Source organism: Myxocyprinus asiaticus, chromosome 12 (genome assembly GCF_019703515.2).
Source record: "Myxocyprinus asiaticus isolate MX2 ecotype Aquarium Trade chromosome 12, UBuf_Myxa_2, whole genome shotgun sequence".
Taxonomy (NCBI): Eukaryota; Metazoa; Chordata; class Actinopteri; order Cypriniformes; family Catostomidae; genus Myxocyprinus; species Myxocyprinus asiaticus.
The window spans coordinates 7893193-7916942 of record NC_059355.1 but is presented as its reverse complement, the minus strand read 5'-3'; the positions used below and the strand labels follow the sequence as shown (position 1 = coordinate 7916942).

General features: G+C 39.9%; 2 protein-coding genes across 7 annotated transcripts in view; both read right to left on the bottom strand.

Moving 5' to 3' along the window:
- The window catches only part of LOC127448829 (myc box-dependent-interacting protein 1-like), a 51553-nt gene extending 47408 nt beyond the window's left edge, over positions 1-4145 (bottom strand). For all 6 annotated transcript variants that reach the window (XM_051711651.1, XM_051711656.1, XM_051711652.1 and 3 more), the window contains exon 1: positions 3708-4145. In XM_051711651.1, the coding sequence (XP_051567611.1) occupies positions 3708-3788 (81 nt within the window). In that variant the 5' untranslated portion in view covers positions 3789-4145. The remainder of the gene's footprint in view (positions 1-3707) is intronic.
- A 1893-nt stretch (positions 4146-6038) lies between these two features.
- LOC127448833 (indian hedgehog B protein-like) lies at positions 6039-21859 on the bottom strand. The gene is made up of 3 exons (XM_051711663.1): positions 21009-21859; positions 14237-14498; positions 6039-9299 (listed from the first exon to the last, which is right to left on the bottom strand). The coding sequence occupies exons 1-3, from the start codon at positions 21306-21308 to the stop codon at positions 8611-8613; spliced, it is 1251 nt and encodes a 416-aa protein (XP_051567623.1). The 5' UTR covers positions 21309-21859; the 3' UTR covers positions 6039-8610.
- Positions 21860-23750: the final 1891 nt, after the last annotated feature.

Genomic DNA, 23750 nt, shown 5'->3' with positions numbered 1-23750 from the left:
ACCATCGTTATATTTGGAGGAAAAAGGGTGAGGCTTGCAAGCCAAAGAACATCATCCCAACCGTGAAGCATGGGGGTGGCAGCATCATGTTGTGGGGGTGCTTTGCTGCAGGAGGGACTGGTGCACTTCACAAAATAGATGGCATCATGAGGAAGGAAAATGATGTGGATATATTGAAGCAACATCTCAAGACATCAGCCAGTTAAAGCTCGGTCGCAAACGGGTCTTCCAAATGGACAATGACCCCAAGCATACCTCCAAAGTTGTGGCAAAATGGCTTAAGGCCAACAAAGTCAAGGTATTGAAGTGGCCATCACAAAGCCGATTCACTCAATCCGATTTGTGGGCAGAACTGAAAAAGCGTGTGTGAGCAAGGAGGCCTAAAAACCTGACTCAGTTACACCAGTTCTGTCTGGAGGAATGGGCCAAAATTCCAGCAACTTATTGTGGGTAGCTTGTGGAAGGCTACCCAAAATGTTTGACCTAAGATAAACAATTTAAAAGCAATGCTACCAAATACTAACAAAGTGTGTGTAAACTTCTGACCCATTCGGAATGTGATGAAAGAAATAAAATCTGCAATAAATAATTCTCTTTACTATTATTCTGACATTTCACATTTCAACAACCAATAGAACGCTCATATTCTACAAAGAAAAAATAAACATTTACAAACATTCTCTATGCATGAATCACTGGCCTTCACAGAGCACCCCTAAAAGATCAGCATTAGAGTATTGCATGCAGGACAGAGAACAGACCCTACAGGAAGAGGAACAAACAAACGCAGACTCTTTACACATTTACAGTATATAATTACAAAGTAATGAGCCTGTTTAGTTCGTAGGGACAGGGAATGACTAATCTTTTCTGGAAATCTCTTTAACTATGTTTTACCTAACCTTTTATTACCCAAGCCTTTAAATTCATAAATGCTTATGAATGAGTTTCTACTCTGATCTTATATGTATAATTTTTATGCCAAAATCACTCAAATCAAAAGTGTGTTGGTGTTATGTCCCCATGGCCTGGGTGCAGGACTATGGTGTCCAGCTGCGCGCTCTGGGGCAGCCAGTGGCCATTTGGAGTGTTTAGTGTGGAAATGGCACTTCCTGCGTAGGACCTCCTGTGCTGAGCTCAGGGTCTGTTTGTGTTGATGCACTGTTAATACCCTGGGGCTTAAACTCTGCCACGACATCACCATTTCCTATCTGTAAGTCATTTTGTCCACTATACTGGACATACAGTATGTTACATGAGGATGTTACCAAATGTTATAGGGGGCTAGTTGTCACAAGGGATATATCTCAGTAACTACAATGTTTTGAATAAAATGTCCAATTACACAAATGTTTGTTTTCTCTAGTGGTTTGATGTTGTTTTCAAAATTATCATTTTTGTGAACTGTATCCTCCAAACTAAAATTACAACATTACACATTTTTGTGATAGCTGTTCTAAGGTGAACAGGTGAACAAGTGAACTCAATGTTCAGCTAAAATGACGGTAGATTTGAACCTAAATTAATGTTACATTAATTGTTTTGTATTGCATTCTTTATTCTGGCTACTTTAGATGTTTTTTTTTTTTTTGTTGTTGTTGTTTTTTTATAATCTCGGATCAGTTTCCATTGTGTGACAACATACCTTGCATTAGGGGCATGTTTTCACATAGGGTCGATGGGTGTGAAATAAGCTCTATCTGTCAGGGTTCTACCCTTAGTTTTGGGTTTTTTCCCCTTTGTGGCAGAGCCCTGACATGTACGTGTTGTCTGTTTTATGTCTTGTGTCTGGATTCAGCCACTTCGGTTGGTTTGATTTATTTACTCTGTGGCTGAATCCAGGCACTTTGGTTTGTGTTTTCTCATTCCCTTGTGCATTTGTGTCTGTCAAATGTTCAATCGCTTTTTGTATTCATGACTTTAGGGTATGTGCCTATACAGATATTGACTTTTAAAAATAAACCTACCCTGAGAAATATTCACTGAAGTACAAAGTGTGACAACTCCCCAGTCTCCCATACCAAAACTGTATTTTAAACAAGAGTAAGCCTAGTTCAATGAAATGTCTGAAATGTTTTATTAGTTATACTTAACTAATTAAAGGGATAGTTCACCCAAAAATGAAAATTCTCTCATTTACTCACCCTCATGCCATCCCAGATGTGTATGACTTTCATTGTTCTGCAGAACAAAGATTTTTTTGAAGAATATCTCAGCTCTCCAAAAATTACAGAAAGGGAGCTCAAAGTAATCCATGTCTTCAGTCTTATGGATTAATCCATCTCTTCGGAAGTGATATTAAACGGCGGGCCCTAGGCTAAGTGGTGCCCCTATAGGAAGTAGGTAGACTGCGTAATATGCATATAGGGAGTAATACTACATTGAAGATGAATAATACCAAGAAATGTATTCAGATGGTCCCTTACCACATCTTTCACAGTTCTAGCAATAAATGCTTTTTGAGTTATTAATAATAAAAAATGTATATCTTACCTTATATGCTCAGAACTTTCCTGACCCATGACTTATAAAAATTATAATTCTTATTATTTCTTCGATTATTTATCTTCTTTACCTTATGTATACATCTGTGTTGGTTTGTGTATTTTTGTGTTTTTTTTTATTATTATTATTTATTTATTATTTTTTTCCTTCACCTGTAATTCTTGTCTTTATGACTCAGTGACTGTATTAATACATTGTTAGATCTGTGTAATTTTGTACGTCTTACTGAACATTTGTATTGAACCTTCTGCACAATGCGTGGACTTTTCAGACGATCCCTTACCACACCCTTCATAGTATTAGCACGTTTTAGTGTAATGTGTGGACTTTTCAGACAAACCCTTACCCACCATATGAAACATTTCCAACTTAAATCATTGTTAAATTATCGATCTGGAACAATTTCACCTTGACGCCATCTGACCAGCTTACGTGACAAATCGCGTCCCGTTTTGATTTGATACGGGATGCATCGTTTCATATTTAAATGCGGAACGGGTGGCGACTCTACATGGAGGTCTAATACATTCTCATGAACAAAGTGTGAATGCGTAAAATCGTGAGTTTATCGGGAGAAATTGTAAATCAGGAGTTCAGCGGGAGGAGGGGTGGAAAAACGGGAGAAACCCGGTAAAATCAGGAGTGTGGGCAGGTATGGATATAATAGATGTGGGTGAGAAACAGATCAAAATGTATTATTTATTTATGTATTTTTTACTATAAATTCTCCTCCCTGTCCAGTAGGTGTCGATATGCAAGAAGAAAGTGAATGCCAAAAAAACAAAAAAAGAACTGTACTTGCTTGTTTTGATTATTGAGGGGGTTATCTTCCCCCACCCCCCTGGAATCTACGCCCCTGGCAGAGAGTGTGTGATTTTAAGTATTTTCACACTCTGACTGAAACAAGCTGCTTTTGAAAAAACCTTCACAACTAGCTGATGCTCTCGACAGGGTCGGATTTAAGAATGGTAAAGCCATTATTTTTACAGACACATACGCAGACAGTGAACTTTTCCACGCATCAGGCAACTGAGCATGCGAGCAAACATCCAGCGAGTTTCACTGTTTCAGCTGTTGTCTTGCATGTGTTAAAGTCCTGCAGTGGACGGTTTCAGATATTTGACATTTAACCACCTGTTGCGCCCTACACAAACCCGCTTCAGTCGGCCACAGTTCAACACAATAATTTAAAGCACGCTTACCTTCTCTTGTGCTCGCGTTATTCTCTTCTGCACATTACTCGCCAGTTTCCCGGCGTTGACCCCTTTCCCTATCTCTGCCATCTTTAAGGTTCTTCAAGATTCCCAAGTAAAGAAATAAATAAATAAACCGTTACGAATAAACTAAAGCGCAGAAAGAACAGAGACAGAGGCAGAAGAGAAGTAATGTATGGGGAAATACTGTCTGACAGACAGGAGGTCGGTGGTGAAGCCGCTCTTAAAGAGACAGTACGCCCGACTCGTAAACTGGACACGGAGAGTTACTAATAAGCTTAACCGTTACAACTGAGTCGAAAGTGGTGGTATCAAAAAGTTTAAACTGTTATACTTTTCGAGGTATAACGGATTCCGTTATGAGCATCTGGCGAACTGGGGACAGGAAAACAAGAGAGAGAAAGAGAGCGCGCGCGCGAGAGAGAACTGCTTCTCTAAATGTGCGGATTATGTTTCCTCTCCTTATAGACGCTCTCTTAAAGGCGCAGGTAAAAACATCCACATTACTACACCATGTTTGTTTTGGTCCCACCATGTAGACTGAAATAAATGTTAACCTAACTCATTTGCTTCACGTGGTAACATCTATATTAACTGGTCTTGTTCAATTCAGAAATATTTAACATCGCCGAATTAACATGACTACATAAAGTTACAACAACAAAACTAATTTTAAGGGTTAGATCAAGAAGAAATAGCTTATTGTAGGTTACCACTTTTTACAGTGTATTTTTTGGTCATTGGAGTCATTAATTTTTTATGCATTTATTTATGTGAAATGATTATAGAGTTTAAAACAAGCAATAACAAAATATTATTTAACTTGTGAGGAAAAATTCAACAGTTGAAAAAGATTCACACAGTGTTCCCACATTTTTTGACCAATCAATTCCCTGACTTTTAAATGCATTCTTGATTGCTGAATAGGCATAATAATAATAACAATAATTTTATAGAGATTGCACTCAAAAATTATTTTAGGCCTAAACGGAATACGTAAGCATTAAGGGGGTAGTAGTTCACCCAAAAATGAAAATTCTCTCAATATTTACTCACCCACATGCCATTCCAGATGTATGACTTTTTCTTCTGAAGAACACAAATGAAGCTTTTTAGAAGAATATTTCATCTCTGTAGGTCCATACAATGCAAGTGAATGGTGACCAAACTTTAAAGCTCCAAAAAGCACAGAAAGGCAGCATAAAAGTAACCCATAAGACTCTAGTGGTTTAATCCATGTCTTCTGAAGTGATCCAATCGGTTTTGGGTGAGAACAGACCAAAATGTAACTCACTATAAATTTTGACATCAGCAGACTCCTTGGCGATCATGATTTCAAGCTCGATTACACTTCCTAGTGCCATCTAGCACTCAGCATATGCATCAAGCACTAGAAATTGTAATTGAGCTTGAAATCATGAACGTGCCTAGAGAGTGTAATGGCAGGATTTACAGTGAAAAAAGTAGTTATATTTTGGTCTGTTTTCACCCAAAATGGATTACACTGCTTCAGAAGTCATGGATTAAAGTAGTCCTTGTATGGAGTAGTATGGATTACTTTTACTCTGCCTTTATGTGCTTGTTGGAGCTTCAAAGTTTTGGTCACCGTTAACTTTTATTGTATGGATCTTCAGAGCTGAGATATTCTAAAAATAAGTAAATGAGTGCATTTTCATATATGGGTGAACTATTCCTTTAAAAAAAAAAAAAAACAACTATTATTATTATTGTTTCCATAAGAATTTCAAGACACAATTACAAAATTACCTGATATTCCCGGATATAAAATTTCCTTTTTAAACTTTTTAAACTCTGATCGTCATAAGGAGTCAGTAACATTAGATGCACTGCTATTCAAAGTTATAAAGTTAAATATAGGAAAACCTTCCTAAATTTTGCCCTTGGTTTGCAACTGCATGTTTTAGAGTCACTTCTTGAATTCTGCAGAATAAAATATGCTCATTAAAGTCACTGAAATTTGTAACATTACGCTACCTTAAATGCCATGTTTACATTGTCTCATTAGTAAGTGGAGCGGTGTGTCTCTCAGTTCAATGGGGTGATATCACATGTTTGGTGGGATTCCCATTACACCTCTCACTACGTCACAGTAGCCTATCTGACTTCTCCTCCTCACTGTACTCAGCACTTTCCCACAGTAGAGGGCAGGACAATTACATAAACACAAAAATGTTTACGTAAAATTAAACAAATGAATTGAAGAGTTCTCATAAGTAGTTAGCAAAGATCAAATAAGAGACAAAAGGAAAACTTTGTACAAAGTTTAATTTTTAAAAAATAGATTTTTAAATACTTTACTCAAATACCTTCAATATAATTTATTACTGTAATTATATTACAAAGTACTTTTTTAAAATTCTTAAATTAGTTGTACAGTCTAATATCTACCTCTAATGACAATCAGAGGAAAGAGACTAGATTAAGGGAAAAGTGTCAGAAACAAACATAAGGCACAAACAATGTGTGATCTCTCACACAATTATTGTAAAATAACAAGACGAGAGCTGAGTAAAGTTATGCTCAAAAGTTTTCATACCCTTGGAGAACTGATAATATATGTACCATTTTAAGAGAAAACATGAGTGAGCAGGCAAAACACATTTCTTTTATTTCTTATGGGATTCATATTCATCTGTAGGTTATAACAGAATGGCACAATCATAAAACAAAACATGGCAACAAAGAAAAAAATGAAATGACCCCTGTTCAAAATTCTGCATACCCTTGGTTCTTAATACTGTGTATTGCCCCCTTTAGCATCAATGACAGTGTACAGTCTTTTGTAATAGTTGTCTATGAGGCCCCAAATTCTTGCAGGTGGTATAGCTGCCCATTCGTCTTGGCAAAATGCCTCCAGGTCATGCAAAGTCTTTGGTCGTCTTGCATGAACCGCACGTTTGAGGTCTCCCCAGAGTGGCTCGATGATATTAAGGTCAGGAGACTGTGATGGCCACTCCAGAACCTTCACCTTTTTCTGCTGTATCCACTGGAGGGTCAACTTGGCCTTGTGCTTAGGGTCATTGTCATGCTGGAATGTCCAAAAGCGTCCTATGCACAGCTTTTGTGCAGAAGAATGCAAATTGTCTGCCAGTATTTTCTGATAAGATGCTGCATTCATCTTGCCACCAATTTTCACAAGATTCCCCATGCCTTTAGAGCTCACACACCCCCAAAACATCAGTGAGCCACCACCATGCTTCACAGTGGGGATGGTATTCTTTTCACTTTAGGCCTTGTTGACCCTTCTCCAAACATAGCGGTTATGGTTGTGACCATAAAGCTCTATTTTGGTCTCGTCACTCCAAATTACAGTGTGCCAGAAGCTGTGAGGCGTGTCAAAGTGTTGTCGGGCATATTGTTACCGGACTTTTTTGTGGCATCGGCGCAGTAAAGGCTTCTTTCTGGCAACTCGACCATGCAGCTCATTTTTGTTCAAGTATTGTCGTATTGTGCTCCTTGAAACAACCACACTGTCTTTTTCCAGAGCAGCCTGTATTTCTCCTGAGGTTACCTGTGGGTTTTTCTTTGCATCCTGAAAAATTCTTCTGGCAGTTGTGGCTGAAATCTTTCTTGGTCTACCTGACCTTGGCTTGGTATCAAGAGATCCCCGAATTTTCCACTTCTTAATAAGTGACTGAACAGTACTGACTGGCATTTTCAAGGCTTTGGATATCTTTTTATATCCTTTTCCATCTTTATAAAGTTCCATTACCTTGTTACGCAGGTCTTTTGACAGTTCTTTTCTGCTCCCCATGGCTCAGTATCTAGCCTTCTCAATGCATCCACGTGAGAGCTAACAAACTCATTGACTATTTATACACAGACCTTAATTGCAATTTAAAAAGCCACAGGTGTGGAAAATTAAACTTTAATTGCCATTTAAACCTGTGTGTGTCACCTTGTGTGTTTGTAACAAGGCCAAACATTTAAGGGTATGTAAACTTTTGATCAGGGCCATTTGGGTGATTTCTGTTATCATTATGATTTAAAAAGGAGCCAGACAACTATATGATAATAAATGGCTTCATATGATCACTATCCTTAAATAAAAGACAGTTTTTTTTTTTTTTTGCATGATCAGTCATATTTTCAAAATCAATGCCAAAATTTCACAATTTCTGCCAGGGTATGCAAACTTTTGAGCACAACTGTATGTTAAAATACTTTTTCCTGTCTCAGCTTAATATACATAGACAACTATTAGCCAGCCATTTATAGGTTGATTCTTCTGAAAAGTGTAAATACTGTGGCTCTGCATGCACTATCGAAACGTCGCTGTTTGTTTGAGCATTCTGACAGGGTCGACACACCAGCATTGGCACAACCAATGCCGCGAGTTTGGGGGCGGGCCTATCTGTTTGGTAGTTCAATAGAAGACAGGGGAAGTGTTTTGCGAAACCAGTTGGAAAATACATTATATTTTTGGTGCATAAATTACACTATTCAACTTTGAAGTCTCTAAAAATGTCTCTGCTTTTGCTTCTCATTTTGTATTAGAACTGTGTCATTAACCCTGAGCTATCAACCATTTCCATCCCTCTATCTTTCATTTTCATTGCTTTGTTTACCTCTCTCTTTTCTTTTTCAACCATTCCCAGATAGCACACATATATCTCTGAGATGTCCGTTTTAGATCTTTTCATCTTGAAAGCTTCACAATCTAATTAACATCTGCTAAACATCTTAAAAAGATCAGATTTACAAACATTCTAAATCACAAATGTCTCAAAGACATCTGCTGAATATCTTATTAACATCTGAGAGGAAACATCTTGTAGACATATTGCAGATGAGGAAACAACCCAAAAAATATATCTTCCAGATGTAAACACACACATCAAATAAAGGTCTGGGTGATGTACGTGTGCTATCAGGGTCGTCTTGCTTCATCTTCTAAGGCCCAAGGGTGGAGTAGTTCTGAGTCTAGTAGTAGTGTTCCCACACTGACTAAGACCTGGGAGTACCAATGTAAGCCATTCTTATGGATCAGATCTGGTCCGGTCCAACTGTACAAGAGACGGAGAGGAGAAAACGCCCAGTGAGCTAGCTGTTGTCTGTTTACCGCCGCATAACACGAGGTCATCACGCCATTCACCACCAAAGTCCCATGGGCAGTGAGAGGGGCATAAGCCCCCTGGTCCTCCCGCACCTCTATTTGAGTGATACGTGAAACACGCTTCCTGAGTTCCCCTTCATTTACAATCAGCAAAAACTGCCCTGGTTGAGCATCACTGGCAAATATTGTCCGGAGGGCGCCTGTCATTGACTGGACCCCACTGGAGCAGTTTCCACAAACAAACAGTAAATGAGCCGCAGTCAGGGGAACACTGGCCCCATCCTCTGTGCTTATCACGTAAAAGTACTTCTGGGTAATGGGGCTGCGGTCCAGGAAGGTAAGGACATCGCTGTAGGTGAGGTTGCCAGTCCCGTCGCTTCCCGTTGAAGCCAGAATGCGGTCGCCTGGTTGAAGCTCACGGATTGGTCTCTGCATTCCATCTTCCATTGTCACTAAAGCCTCACCAGGAAAACAACCTCCTGTTTTTGCTGCTAGCGAATTCTCTGAGGGAAGGACAAAGATATGGAGGAACAGGTGGAAAGTGAGGCAGAAGGACAGAAGATGGAAAAGAGAAAATGTAAGATGGAGAAAGAAAAGGAAATAACATGGTTCATTAAGGAAAAAAGAATAGATCCCCAAGCCCTCTTTCCTAATGCAGCCATCTTGATCAGTATAGAGCTGGGATAGTTCACCCAAAAATGAAAATGTTCTCATCATTTACTCACCCTAATGCCATCAGATGTGATTGACTTTCTTTCTTCTGCAAACAAGATTTTTGGGAGAATATTTCAGCTCTGTAGGTCCTTACAATGCAAGTGAATGGTGGCCAAAACTTTGAATCTTCAAAAAAGTACAAAAGGCAGCATAAAAGTAATCTATACAACTCTTGTGGTTTAATCCATGTCTTCAGAAGCGATATGATAGGTGTGGGTGAGAATCAGATCATTATTTAAGTCCTTTTTTGCTATACAGTACATCTCCACTTTTGACCAGCCAAGACCAGCAGGTGAACAAATATGAACGAATAATCACCAAAAAACAAAAGAAGAAGAATGTGGAAGTGAAAGGAAAAGTGGAAATTTGTAGTAAAAAAAAAAAAAGGACTTAAATATTGATCTGATTCTCACCCACACCTATTATATTGCTTCAGAAGATATAGATTTAACCACTGGAGTCGTTTGGATTACTTTTATGCTGTCTTTATGTGATTTTTGGTGCTTCAAAGTTCTGGTCACCATTTACTTGCATTTTATGGACCTACAGAGCTGAGATATTCTTCTAAAATTGATCTTTTGTGTTCTGCAGAAGAAAGAAAGTCATGCACATCTGGGGTGGCATGAGGGTGAGTAAATGATGAGAGAACTTTCATTTTGGGGTGAACTATTCCTTAAAGTTTGTAGTAGGGATGGGCGGATCAATCCTTAAATATCGATACTACCGATACTGATGTTGTATCAAGACGATCGACATTTACATAAATATATTGATACTAAAGGTTTTTACTAACTACTGATTTTATTATTTATTTACCGTGAAAACTACTGCGTTTCAGAAGATTCAAATTGGTGAAAAAATTAACTATATAAGCAGATAATTGCGTTTGATTGGATCTATTCCCTTCTGCTTATCATAATGAGCAAAAATGCTGAAAAACACAAGCAATCGCAGTTAGCGCTCAGTCTTAACGCTAATTTGATTTACATTTATGCAAATTAAAATCTCTTAAAAGATTTAAAAATGTTGTTGTTAAAAAATGACAAACAAAAATAGATGACTGAAAAGAAAATATGTTGCATTGATTTTCCCTAGTTTTTAGTCCTAAATCCCGGGAGAGAAATAGCATTTTCGAGCCATGGGTTCCCTCGGGAATCTCTCATTGTTTTAGAGTAATATTTTTCTTGTGCTTGGGGAATAACATGTAATTAATTGAACAACCTTTGAACTCTTTATTAAGCAACTTATTCCCAAATTTTTTATTTATTTATTTTATTTTATTTTATTTTTTAAAGTATTCACTTTCAATTTCAAGTTTGACGTATGACTGTGTAATTTATATTGTAAAACAAAACTACTGACAACCACAGACCAGATTTGACTTTCTATTCTGTAAACCTACTAGAAATTCCTGAGGGACCCAATGGTGAATCAGCATTCCAGATTGGACTACAAACTGACCTCATGGCTGAGCAGCTCTATCAGCCTTTGTTCTCACAATTTGGCATAACAGTTCTGACTAACTGATATACCTCTGGCCTTTCAACTTCATGTTCATTGGTTGATCCAATGGCTTCTTTCTCAGGGACTGGTTGAGCTGGTGTATAAGATTAGTTTGGCATCCTTCGAGTGCTTGGCCAATGTGCTGTACCAAGCCTGGGCCTGTATCTACTTCTTCATTGCGATGTTGATGAAGGAGCACCTCCCAGTGGACTGTTTCTGAACTGACTGGCACTGCCACCAATCTTGCCTCTTTAGATTTTGGCTTTAAGCTTTTGTACAAATTACAATATATACATCACAATATACATTAAAGATGAAATAGATATAAATGCTTTGCACTCCCTTCTGATCATGACAGGGACAGCTGACTTGCATAACGATCTGGGCAAGAAGGACAGGTGAAAGAGGAAGAAAAAGTGAGAGAAAATGAAAGGAAAATATCAAAGGAGAAAACAGAGGAACAAAGATAATGATTGTTAGGGATTTATTTTATTATGAAACACAATCCAATATATACAGTATAATAAAAATTAATAGCTATCATTAAAGACCCCATGAAATAGCTTGATGAGTTTTGACAAATCCAAGAGCTCATCCCTTTTTTTAAGACAGCCTTAGCCTTGTGGGGCCTGGGTACCTCAGTGGTAAAAGACGCTGGCTACCACCCCTGGAGTTCGCTAGTTCGAATCCCAGGGCGTGCTGAGTGACTCCAGCCAGGTCTCCTAAGCAACCAAATTGGCCCGGTTGCTAGGGAGGGTTGAGTCACATGGAGTAACCTCCTCATGGTCGCTATAATGTGGTTTGTTCTCGGTGGGGCATGTGGTGAGTTGAGTGCGGATGCCGCGGTGGGTGGCGTGAAGCCTCCACACGCGCTATGTCTCCGTGGCAACGCGCTCAACAAGCCACGTGATAAGATGCGCGGGTTGATGGTCTCAGACGTGGAGGCAACTGGGATTCATCCTCCGCCACCCGGATTGAGGCGAATCACTACGCAACCACGAGGACTTAAAAGCGCATTGGGAATTGGGCATTCCAAATTGGGTAAAAAAATAATAAAAATAAATAAAAAAAAACAACAACAAAAAAAACAGCCTTTAGTTTACATCACAGAACCAGAACCACAATTTGCTACTTGCTATTCTCATTTTAGATTCAAAGGTGCACACAGTAATTTTTTTACTCATTAAAAAGTTTTACTCATAAATGAATAGTAAATTAATAATAATTTTAATATGTATGAAATCATGATCACTCAAATTAGATAAAGACGTATCAGTAACCTTATAAAAGTGGTTTTATTAGACATGGAGAGGATCTCCTCATAGGGGGTGCCATGTTAGAATCATGTGTCCAGTCAAATACTACTTGCTTAATCTCAGTAAATGCCCTATTGTTGGACACTTTAATTCATGGATTAAATTAATCATGGCTAACTATGAATAGTGATTTATTTTTATATAGGCATCTGTAACTGAAAACTATTGCATCTGAAGAATTCTACATCCAAGCCCCTAGATGTCAGTGTCAAGATGTCAAGACGACATATTCAAAAAAAATAAAAATAAAAAAAACGACTGACACACTGACATTTGCATTTTAAATGTGCATATCTGATAAACGTTTATTTTGCCAACTTGTAGGAGTACACTGGCATACAGATGTGACATGATCACACAGGAGGTCGGCATGTTGTTTCCAAAACTTCTGGTACCCTAGGATCAGCTACATTATGCCAACTCATTGACAAGTACCATCTCCTATCAGAGATAACTGCATTGCCTCCAAAATGTTTACCTTTACCTGTGGCACGAGTGGAAGCGCGTTGCGTCAACAGCGTGGAGACTCGGGTGGTTGAAACCAGGACACAGTCACGTTCGCATAATCAGTGACGAACGTGATTTGGGGGTCGTATTTTTCCCTCTAACTATTAATCCCTCTAATTACATTTTTAGGTTTAGGGTTTGGGTTTGGGGGTACAGTTTATAAAATATGCATTCCTCTATACTGTATAACTGCATGTACAGCTGAAAACAACTCACTTCACAACTCACTTTTGGTGCCCCTCCATGGACATTTGGCCACTGGGGGCAGTGTTTAAAAGTTTGGAAAGCACAGAACGATTTTAGCTAAAGGAAAGTCAACCTACTGTTTCCAGTTTCAATGTGAGATCAGTCTGATGGATGCTAAAGGCTATGATACATGAACTTAAAGCCTCCATTTCATGGGATCTTTAAATAACAATAATGCCTGAACAGGTGAAAGAGAATGACTTTAGTCCAATACTTATTATTATACTTAATCTAAATCCAAATTATACGAAAGATCTAAGAATGATATACAGAAATATTACTTAATTAATCTAATCTTTCCACTGATTTGTCACCTGTTTGATCAATTTTTATCATTAGCAAGAATTAAATAGCGTGTAGCTTACTGGAGCTGCTAAAGCTAAAATGAAGCCTGTCTCGAACTGAGAGACAATAATCAAGGTAAAACAGAGATAGAGAAGTAGAAATGTAGATGTTAGAAAGGGTGAACAGAGAGAAAAGTGCATTCATCTGACGGCCCAGTGCTGCAAGGTTATGCTGCTTTAATCTAGTATTGTGAAGCAACAAAAAATATAAGTGATGCCCCAAAATAATTAGGTCTGAGTGTAGAAACAGGAATCTAATGCGATTCCTTCAATATCCAGATCACACAGACATGCTCTTCTGCATTGCTCGCAAATTATCTTGCTTTCATCTTCTCACATTTCATGTTTGTGAGAAGTTTCTTTGTTAGTTGTGGTTAGATTAAAAAAAGGTCAACACGAAATTAAAATTGACCAAATTTAACAAACATTTTTACTTCACAATTGCTTTTCATGACACTATCGCCACTGAAACGACCACCTTTTCGGCTGACATCACATATCCCTCGTACTTTTCAACTCCTCCTACCACCTGACTCCATTATAGTATGTCACACTTACTTTTTATAATCCAATCAATTCCTAAAGCAAAAAGAAGTCCTGCAATATTCATTACATATTTATTGCGAATCCAAATCCGTCAGATTAAGGAAGTAAACTGTGTTGCATATGCTTTTCACATTGACTTTAAAATATGAGATTCATGCTAAAATTACATCTCACCCTTGTTTTCCCTCTATTTCTTTGTAAAGTCTGTTTTTCACTCTACCAAACCCCATCCACAGCCCAAACACACCCACACACCTCTCTTACCTGATTTGACACTGCAGTGTATGTGGCCTTTGGACTCGTAATAGACCCAGTCAAACCCGGCCTCCACTGCCAGACGGGCCAACATGGCATACTTGTTGCGGTCGCGGTCAGAGGTAGTGATGTCCACCGCCCTGCCCTCGTAATGCAGAGACTCTTCAGAGTGATGGCCGTCTTCATCCCAGCCCTCTGTCACACGCAGACGCACACCTGGCCACAGGTTCATCACCGAGATGGCCAGAGAATTCAGTTTGTCCTTACAACGCTAAAAAAGACAGGAAGCACAACACACAATTTAAGAGGAACACTTTATAAAACGGATAAATATGGAAAGTATTAGTGATTTACCAGGCAAGAAACTAATTAAATACAGGTATCAGTGTCTCGCCTTGGTTTAAAGGGATTGTTCACCTAAAAATAAAATGTTCTGTCAATATTTACTCTAATGTTACTACAGTCCAACACGATCACACGGGAAGTCGGCATGTTGTTTCTGAGAGTTCCTGTACCCTAGGATTGGCCACATCATGCCAACTCAGCAACAAGCATCATCTCCTATCACTCATTTTTGCATCGGCTCCAGTGTAGTTACCTTTCCCTTTGGCACGACCGGAAGCAAGTTGCATCAGCAGCATTGGAGAACCGGGTTCGGATCCCATGTCCATACCAGGAAATAATAACAGTTACAAGCATGATTTGGAGGTTGCATTTTTAGGTTTAAGTTTGGGGTTTGGGTTGGTGGGATCTGTTATAAAATATGCATTCCTCTTCACTGTATTACATCCTATAAAGCTGAAAACAACTTGCTTCACAACTCTCTTTTGGTGCCCCCCTGTGGACATTACAGCCGGAAAATGGAGCTCACACATAGCCATGCGCCCAACAACACATACCAATTTGGCCACTGGGGGCAGTGCTTCGCATTTCGATAAGCACAGACTGAATTTAGCTAAAGAAAAGTCAACCTACTGTTTCCAATTTCACTGTGAGATCAATCTGTACAAACCTTTATGAAATGTAAATAAATAAATAAGTAGACATTTTGAAGAACTGAAAGGCAGCTCTACATACAGTACAGACTACTTTCATAGTGCTTCTATGTTTAGTTGTGGGGGGTAACAACTACTTTAAATCCTGCGAGGGTTTTGGAGAATAAAATGTATGTACATGTAACAAGTAAAGGATGGGCAAGGAGGAGGCGGGAACCTGTTGAACAATAAACGTAATGTTTAATGTAAAACTCAACTTAAAACAACATAAAACATAAGACAAACAGACACGCAAAACGTGTCCACGTGCGTCTTCGGCTGCACCTTAATCCCGCTGATCAGCTGATTCAGTGTCGGCCGTGCTCCATCACGGACCGGCCACACCCTCCTCCTCGGCCTGATTCAGGCCGGGGCGCCACCGGTCTGACTAACTCCCCCCCATCTCTGGAGGGGAGACGCTGCCCTGATTGGCCGTTCTGTCAGCCGGTGGTCCAAGGGAAATGGGCGAGTGGAGACACACACACAGGGAGAGTGAGAGAGGAGAGAGAGAGAAGAAATTGCTCGCCGGCTCCCGGACGCGCTGCCGCCCGGTCCTCAACCGCTCCTCTGCCCTCTGGTGAAAGCCAGCTCGCTCCTCCCCTAGTGCACAGCAGCGAGTCCTCCGGCCCCTGGTGGACAGAACCGCTCATCCCCTTTTTGGCAGACGGCTGCGGTTCCTCCGACACTCGGTGGCCGGCAGCGACCCCTCCGTCCCCAGGCAGACGACCGCGGCTGCTCTTCTGGCGGATGGCAGTGGTGAGGACTCCACGACAGTGCATCCCTCCTCCCTCCGAGGTCTCAGCACCACTGTAACAAGTAAAGGACAGGCAAGGAGGAGGCAGGAACCGGCTGAACAGTAAACGTAAGGTTTAATGTAAAACTCAACTTAAAACAAACAAACACAGACACATATGCATCTGTCTCTCTCCCGAACCAGCATCTCCGGCTGCCCTTTATCTCACTGTCCCGCTGATCAACTGATTCAGCGCCGGCCATGCTTCATCACGGCACGGCTATGCCCTCCTCCTCGTCACACTCCTCCCCCACCCGATTCAGGTCGGGGCACCACTGGTCTGACTAACTCCCCACCATCTCTGGAGGGGAGACGTGCCCTTCCAGCCATTCTGTCAGACAGTGGTCCACCCCGCCTCCTGCGAACCTGGGGGAGAGATGAGGGGAGGTGTGGGGAGAGGGAAAGAGCAGTGAGCGGAGACACACACACACAGAGAGAGAGAGAGAGAGAGAGAGAGAGAGAGAGAGAGAGAGAGAGAAGAACTTGCTCGCCGGCTCCCGGACGCGCCGTCGCCCGGTCCTCAACCGCTCATCTGGCCCCTGGTGGACGGAACCGCTCCTCCCCCAGCGGACAGATGATGGCAGTGGTTCCTCCAGTTCTCGGTGGCCGGCCGCAACCCCTCCATCCCCAGGCACATGGCCGCTGCTGCTCCCCTGGCGGATGGCAGCGGTGAGGACTCCGCGACAGCGCATCCCTCCTCCTTCTCGGATTTTGGCACCACTGTAACAAGTAAAGGATGGGCAAGGAGGAGGCAGGAACCGACTGAACAGTAAACATAAGGTTTAATGTAAAACTCAACTTAAAACAACATAAAACAAACAGATACACACAACGTGGCCGCGTGCGTCTCTCTCTCTCTCTCTCTCTCGAACCAGCGTCTCCGGCTGTCCCTTATCTCACTCTCCCACTGATCAGCTGATTCAGCACTGACCGTGCTCCATCACGGCCCGGCCACACCCTCCTCTTCACAGTACACAATAGGTACATTGTAACAAATGCTTAATTTTTCAATGCAAGTACACTCAAACAGTAATTTTATGATTTTCACATTTCAATTTCATAAAATTCCATCAAATTGAATTGATATATCTTTAACAAAGTAAAATAAAAATTACATGTGATAGATTTTGTTATGAAATAGAAATGTGTAAATCTTATAAACAGGTTAAAATATTTTTTTGGAGTGTACACAGTAGTTAAAGACACCCAATATTAAGTGGGTAAAAAAAATGACAGAATTTTCTTTTTTTTTTTGGTGGACTAATCCTTTAAGTGTCATTTCTGATCTTTCTTCTTTCAGGCTAATCATTTACAGTTCATTTATTGTGAGCTAATAAGGAAATCGCCAATGTAAAACATTACCATGGTTACGGTGACACATTTTTAAACAGTCTGGAGAAACTTAATAATTTATCACAGCGTGACAGGATTTCAAAACAAGTTCACAGATCAGTCACAATGTCTTACAATGAAATACATAAAAAGCACTTCTTACAGTTTGTGTTGTAAAAGACCAGTGTGACTGTGTTTAGACCCAACTGAATGCTGAAATCTGATACATAAGTTACCAATTAAAGAAAGAGAAAAAGGCTTTGCATACCTTGGTTAAAAAGAACACAAATCCATTGTCTGTATTTCCTGCCAAAAATATGGATTCTAGCACACTCTTGTCAAAAACTCAGTGGCAGTCAGTTGCTAGGTGAGTAACGTGGTGAGCAAAGGCAAATATGAACCTGACAGCCATTTGTAAAACTGACGCAGTTGTGGTTAGCACATACACGCTCAGCCCGTGGGCTGATAAATCCCTGTCTAAACTAGACACCACAAGACATGCAAGGTCACTGGATAACCACTAACTAAGTGGTCACAAATTGCTTGCTGAGTGACGACAGAGATTCTTTGATGTCGCCATTCTAAGTCCTTTTTGCTACTGCTTGAAATCATGATTGTGCCTAGAGACTGCAATGGTAAGGTGTACAGTGGAAAAATTAGTTACATTTTGGTCTGTTCTCTCCCAAAACCGATTGGATCGCTTCAGAAGACATGGATTAAACCACTGGAGTGGTATGGATTACTTTTATGCTGCCTTAATATGCTTTTTGGAGCTTTAAAGTTTTGGTCTCCATTAACTTGCATTGAATGGACCTACAGAGCTGAGATATTCTTCTAAAAATCTTTGTTTGTGTTCTGCAGAAGTAAGCAAGTCACACATCTGGGATGACATGAGGGTAAATGATGAGGGAATTTTCATGGGTGAACTAGCCTATTCCTACATGTATTTTGCCAATTCCACATAGAAGAGAGATAAGCTAATCAATGTTTAAAAAAACATATAAGTTTTCCCTTCCTTAAATTCTTTGTGAAGGTAAACAATGAGCTCCCAGACTTTGATTTATGTCCAGTGAGTCTTAAAAGGATCAGGCATGATAAACTCAAACACTGTAGAACCGGTTTAAGGTGACCTGAAGAAAGAAACACTAGTTTATGGTTAACTAGAAGAACTATGTGCCTTTGGCATTATTTCAGATATGCCAGAACACCTACTCCATCTGAATGGAAAAATTTGCGTTTGTAGTTTTATTAATATAAATATATAATTTATGAAGGCATTTATCTGAACATGTCTCCGGATTGGATGATAAGAAAAGAGTCTCGTGCTCTTTTAGCTGTACGCTGTAATAGATGCTTATTCACATGGCGGTGTGGATTTCAGCCCCTTTTTTTTCGTTGCGGTTGCAGAAGTGAACTGGACTTCATAAATCAGCCCGTGAACTCTGTTAGTTTAGCTTTCAAAGCAGAGATCGACGGCTTTTCGGGAGGAGAGCTTTCACACTAACCGCGGGCTACACAAACATTCACCCAGAACGCGCCGACGGCGCGAGGCCCCGAACACTCGCGCCTGTATGAGAGCGTCGTCACCGCTGAATCAAAAACAAGGTGCAGAAAAATATGTGTGCAATTAAGGCTTACATGCTATTTTTACACACGTTTGGTACAAAAACAAACAAACAAAAAATAACAGACTAAAAAAAAAAAAAAACAGACCAGAAGTTGTCTCCAGCAGTCGCCGCAGCTTGGCCTTCATAAATCGCGTGAAGGTCAGGTAAACGAGCGCGGAGAGCGCCTGAGAGGTGACAGGTAAAGACTGGGGCGAGATCTACTCGGCGCGCCTCTACTCGGTTCCCACGTGGGCCGCCGGGACATTAACGCGTGGCCATTCAGAGAAAGCGTACTGACATAAATACTTTCTTAAGGAGGGGGAGATTGGAGTCAAATAAATTCCACTCTGGACCACATCAACGTCGTAAAAAATATCGGACGGTTCAAAGAAGGGGTTAGGCTATGTGTCGTTAATCACGAGCGGTCGTGTTTAAGCATCCGGGTAAACATTAAAACAGTCGCAGGTCATGCCCAATCTAAAAGTGCACTTTTAATGTTTTCTTTTCCAATCGGGCTTAAAACAGCGAAGGCACTGTTTTAATTAAACGTTTCAGGTTTCCCTTCCAGTCCATTTTATTGACAATCACCCCTTTTGCGTTCATTCATTCACATAAATTGAGCAAGAGCGCCGTGGGAGAAAGTTCAAATATGTGGTTATAAAATAACCCGACGACTACAATGTCTTTAATTTGACAAAACCTGCCCCCAGACTGAAGAGCTGAAACCTTGAATGAACTCAAAGACTTTCACTTCTCAGAAGAAAAAACAACAACAACAAAAAAAACATGTGTTTTCTATCCGACATATAGGCCTATATTAAAGGAATATTACGGGTCCAATACAAGTTCAGATCAATCGACAGCATTTGTGGCATAATGTTGTTTCCCACCTTCCCCCCCCCCCCCCCCAAAAAAAAAATAAATAGGTCAGTGAGGCACTTACAATGGAAGTGAATGGGGCCAATTTTTGGAGAGTTTAAAAGGCAGAAATGTGAATTTTGTAATTTTTTAAAATCATTTCCATTCATTCTTTTGTTAAAACTTGTGTACTATTTGAGCTGTAAAGCTGTTTAAATCGACCTTAACCGGGATTACAGGGTTTACAGAGTTATGTAGTCACGGCAACGAAGTTATACAATTGAATATAACTTTACACAGAAAATGTTATTAAGCGATTTTATCACACTATATCAAGTTAACATATTGTTTGCTTCTTGTGGCTTTTGAAACAGTGAGTATTTTAATGTTTATGGATTGGCCCCATTGACTTCCATTGTAAATGCCTTACAGTAACCCATATGTTTGCTTTTTTTTTTGTTTGTTTTTTTTTTTTTTTTTTTTAGAAAAGGAGGAACAGGTCGAAGTACATTTTGTGGTTATCAACATAATGCCACAAATGCTATAGATTAAGCTTAACTTGTTTTGAACCTATTCATTGAAGCAGGTCTGATAGGCTGGAGAGTGGCGTAATCTATGGCTTGAAGTTTGGGCTGCAATTTAGGGATTGCAGGTTCGAACCTCACAGTGATAGTTTATGGAACAATCCCCACTGTACTATTGATAAACACCCTAAATCATATATTGATCCAGGGGGGTATACCCCAGTGTTTGTCATTTTGGATTTAAGACTCAATTAAATGGCAAATTAATAATTTGCACATCCTTTCTGAATGAACTCTAGGATTTTCAAACTTTCAGGGAAAAAAGGAAGCGGTCCATATCCCAACATTTATTGGTGTCCAAAACAATTTTCACTTTTTTTTTTTTTTTTTTTTTTAGCACCCTGAAATAATGAGCAAGGATTCTGGAAAAGGTCAATTAAATAGTAAAACTTAAGGTTGTAGGTTCAAACTGATCAAGACACCTAACCACATGTTGATCCAACGGGACTGTCATTTGCATAAAAGTCTAAACATAGTGATAAATGAATCATTTGCGGACCTTTCTACGCACTTTTCACCTCCATGGAACATTTCTATGTGAGAAGCGCACCAGAAGCCCATGTGCCCGCTCACCTGCGTCATCATGCGGTCCGCACCTGTGTTCTCTTCATCCTTGAAGATGATGTCGGGGTTGTAGTTGGGTATCAGTTCTTTAAAGCGCTCAGAGCTGCGCGTTATTTTCCCTTCATATCTCCCACTGGCTCCGAGCGTTTTCTCGGCAACGTTTGGGCTAAACTGCTTATATGCGAGAGGCGTGAGTTTCCTTGGATTCCGTCGCTTTCCGTAACCTCTGCCCGGTCCACAGCTGTCACACGCCGGCGAGAAAGTCAAGATGAACCCGGTGAGGAGCGCCACCGCTGTGGAGAGTCTCATACCAACCGGTGCCACCGGGCACTCCAAGAGTTGGAGTGTCAAAGATGGTGAAGATGGTGGTAAAGCAACCCTCCTCCCCCAATCTCAGTTTCTGTCCCCACACAAGATCACCAGAGGGGGAGGAGGACCAGTCTTTACGGTGATAGTACGGAGCACCTGATGCTCACCATCCTTTTGCGCACGGAAAGACACCCCGGCACCGGACACGTAGGGTTCCCTGGGCGTTTTTTTTTTTTTATCGGTGGCGGAGTTGGTGCCAGCTCGCTGGTCCTCTCAGGTCTGTAAAACTCGCTTTCTCTCAGTCCAAGCGGAGACAGGGGGAATAAATAGAGAAGTTCCGTTTATCTTGGCAAGCGCGCTGAGAATCGCCTGCAGGCGGGTCCTGGTTGCGCAGAGTCGCGGTCAGAGTGTGTCCCCGCAGCGGTTTCTGGCTCCCGGCTTGACTTTTTGAATGCTGCCCTGTGACGGCTCTCAGTTGAGATGGAAATGGAAGTGACCCGAGATCAGATGCTACTGAAGCAGACCGCACCCTGCCAGTCCTGCCCTCTGTCTGTCTCTGCCCTCCTCTCCACCCCTCCGGGTAGACGCACTTTATCAGCACTGCTCTCCCCTTGTACCGCAACCGGCGGCTGTCAAGACGCGAGGCAAACAGGAGGCGCATTACAAGTTTGGACTCTCGGACCCTGTTGTCTGCAGTCCTTTGAACCTCAGCAGAAAATGCTCTACTGCCTGTTAACTGTACGTCAGAACACGTGTGTAGCATACATAAACACACACGCGCACGCGCGCACGCCCGCGCGCACACACACACACACACACACTTCTGTAGATCCTCACTGTTTTAAAAATGTCGCAACATAATTATAAATACATTATATAAAACATTTTTAATGTTCAATTACAGATCATTAAAGGAATATTCAGGGATCAATATAAGTTAAGCTCACTCAATAATGCTGATTACCACAAAAATTAACTTTGACTCGTCCCTCCTTTTCTTAAAAAAAAAAAAAAAAAAAAAAAATCGAGGTAACAGTGAGGCACTGTGGAAGTGAATGGGGCCAATTTTTGGAGGGTTTAAAGGCAGAAATTTGAATCAAATACATTAATTCTTCTGTTAAACTTACGTATTATTTAAGTTGTAAAGTTGTTTAAAGAGTTGTTTTTTCCCGTTGTTTTAGGGTTTCATTTGTATCAATTAAATCATGTTTACATGCATATTGTTTATGTCTTGGGGTTATACTTTTGAAACAGTGAGTATTTTAACGTTTGTTGTTTGGCCCCATTCACCTCAATTGTAAGTGCCCCACTGTAACCTCGATTTTTTTTTTTTTTTTTTTTTTAAGGAGAAAATATAAGATTTTCTGTATATTGCATTAATGTACTTATAAATGTGCATGGAACGAAATTAATTTGTAGATTTTATTTTACTTTTTCACTTTCACTTTTGAAGTGCCAATTTTAACTAGTTTTATTATCTTATTTAATTAAATTTCTGTAATGTGTACACTATTGTTACTAAATTATTTGAAATGTATTAATTTTATGATTTAATGTTTAAAATTTAAGTTTGATTTTTTAAATGAAGTTTATTTTTTCACTTATTTTTGAAAGTCAATTGCCAAATGTATTAATTTTTTGAGTGAAAAAAGTAAAAATATTTTAATATATTTTTAATATAGAAAAATATTTTTGCAATGCATACAAAGATCGTTAATAAATGATTTAATATGTATTATTTTTGTATTCAATGTAAATGATGTAATTTGACTACAATTCGAGAATTAAAAATTAAATTTTTTCACTTTTACCTGTGAAAGTGACAATTTTTATTATAATAAAAAAATAAAATATTTGGCACTTTTCTTTCAAAAGTAAAAGCGAAAAACTATACATTATTTAAATGAATTTTTTTTATTTGATATAAAAATGTAATTTTAAATAAATTGTTACATACAATGTTTTAGGCTAAATTAAATAATTGAAATTGTATTTCTTCACTTTTACAAGGTTCTAAGTCATTTAAAGTTTTTGTAATTTTTGTTTTAATTTGAAAAACTTGGATAATTTGACTAATCAGGTTTGTTAGCTCTGTACAGGAGTTTTAATTGAAATGATGTCTATTTGTACTGCTGTACTTGTAATGTTTCATCTTCCATTAAAAAATAGGCAGCACATTATCACCAGAACAGAACCGAGTCATGTGTCCATTTGAAGCGTTGTGAATGGTAAAATCCAGTTTCACTGACAGACACTAGAGTGACTACACTTGGCGACAGCCATCACTGCACACTGTCCCTCCCAAGACTCCTATGTCTTTCAAATAACATTGGTGGCTTCCACATTGTGGGCGGATCATCACTTAAATGCCAAACCTATTGCAAAGCGATACCGTCTTTTTTAGTGGTGCAGACATGTCTCTGGTCCAGTGTGACCACAACG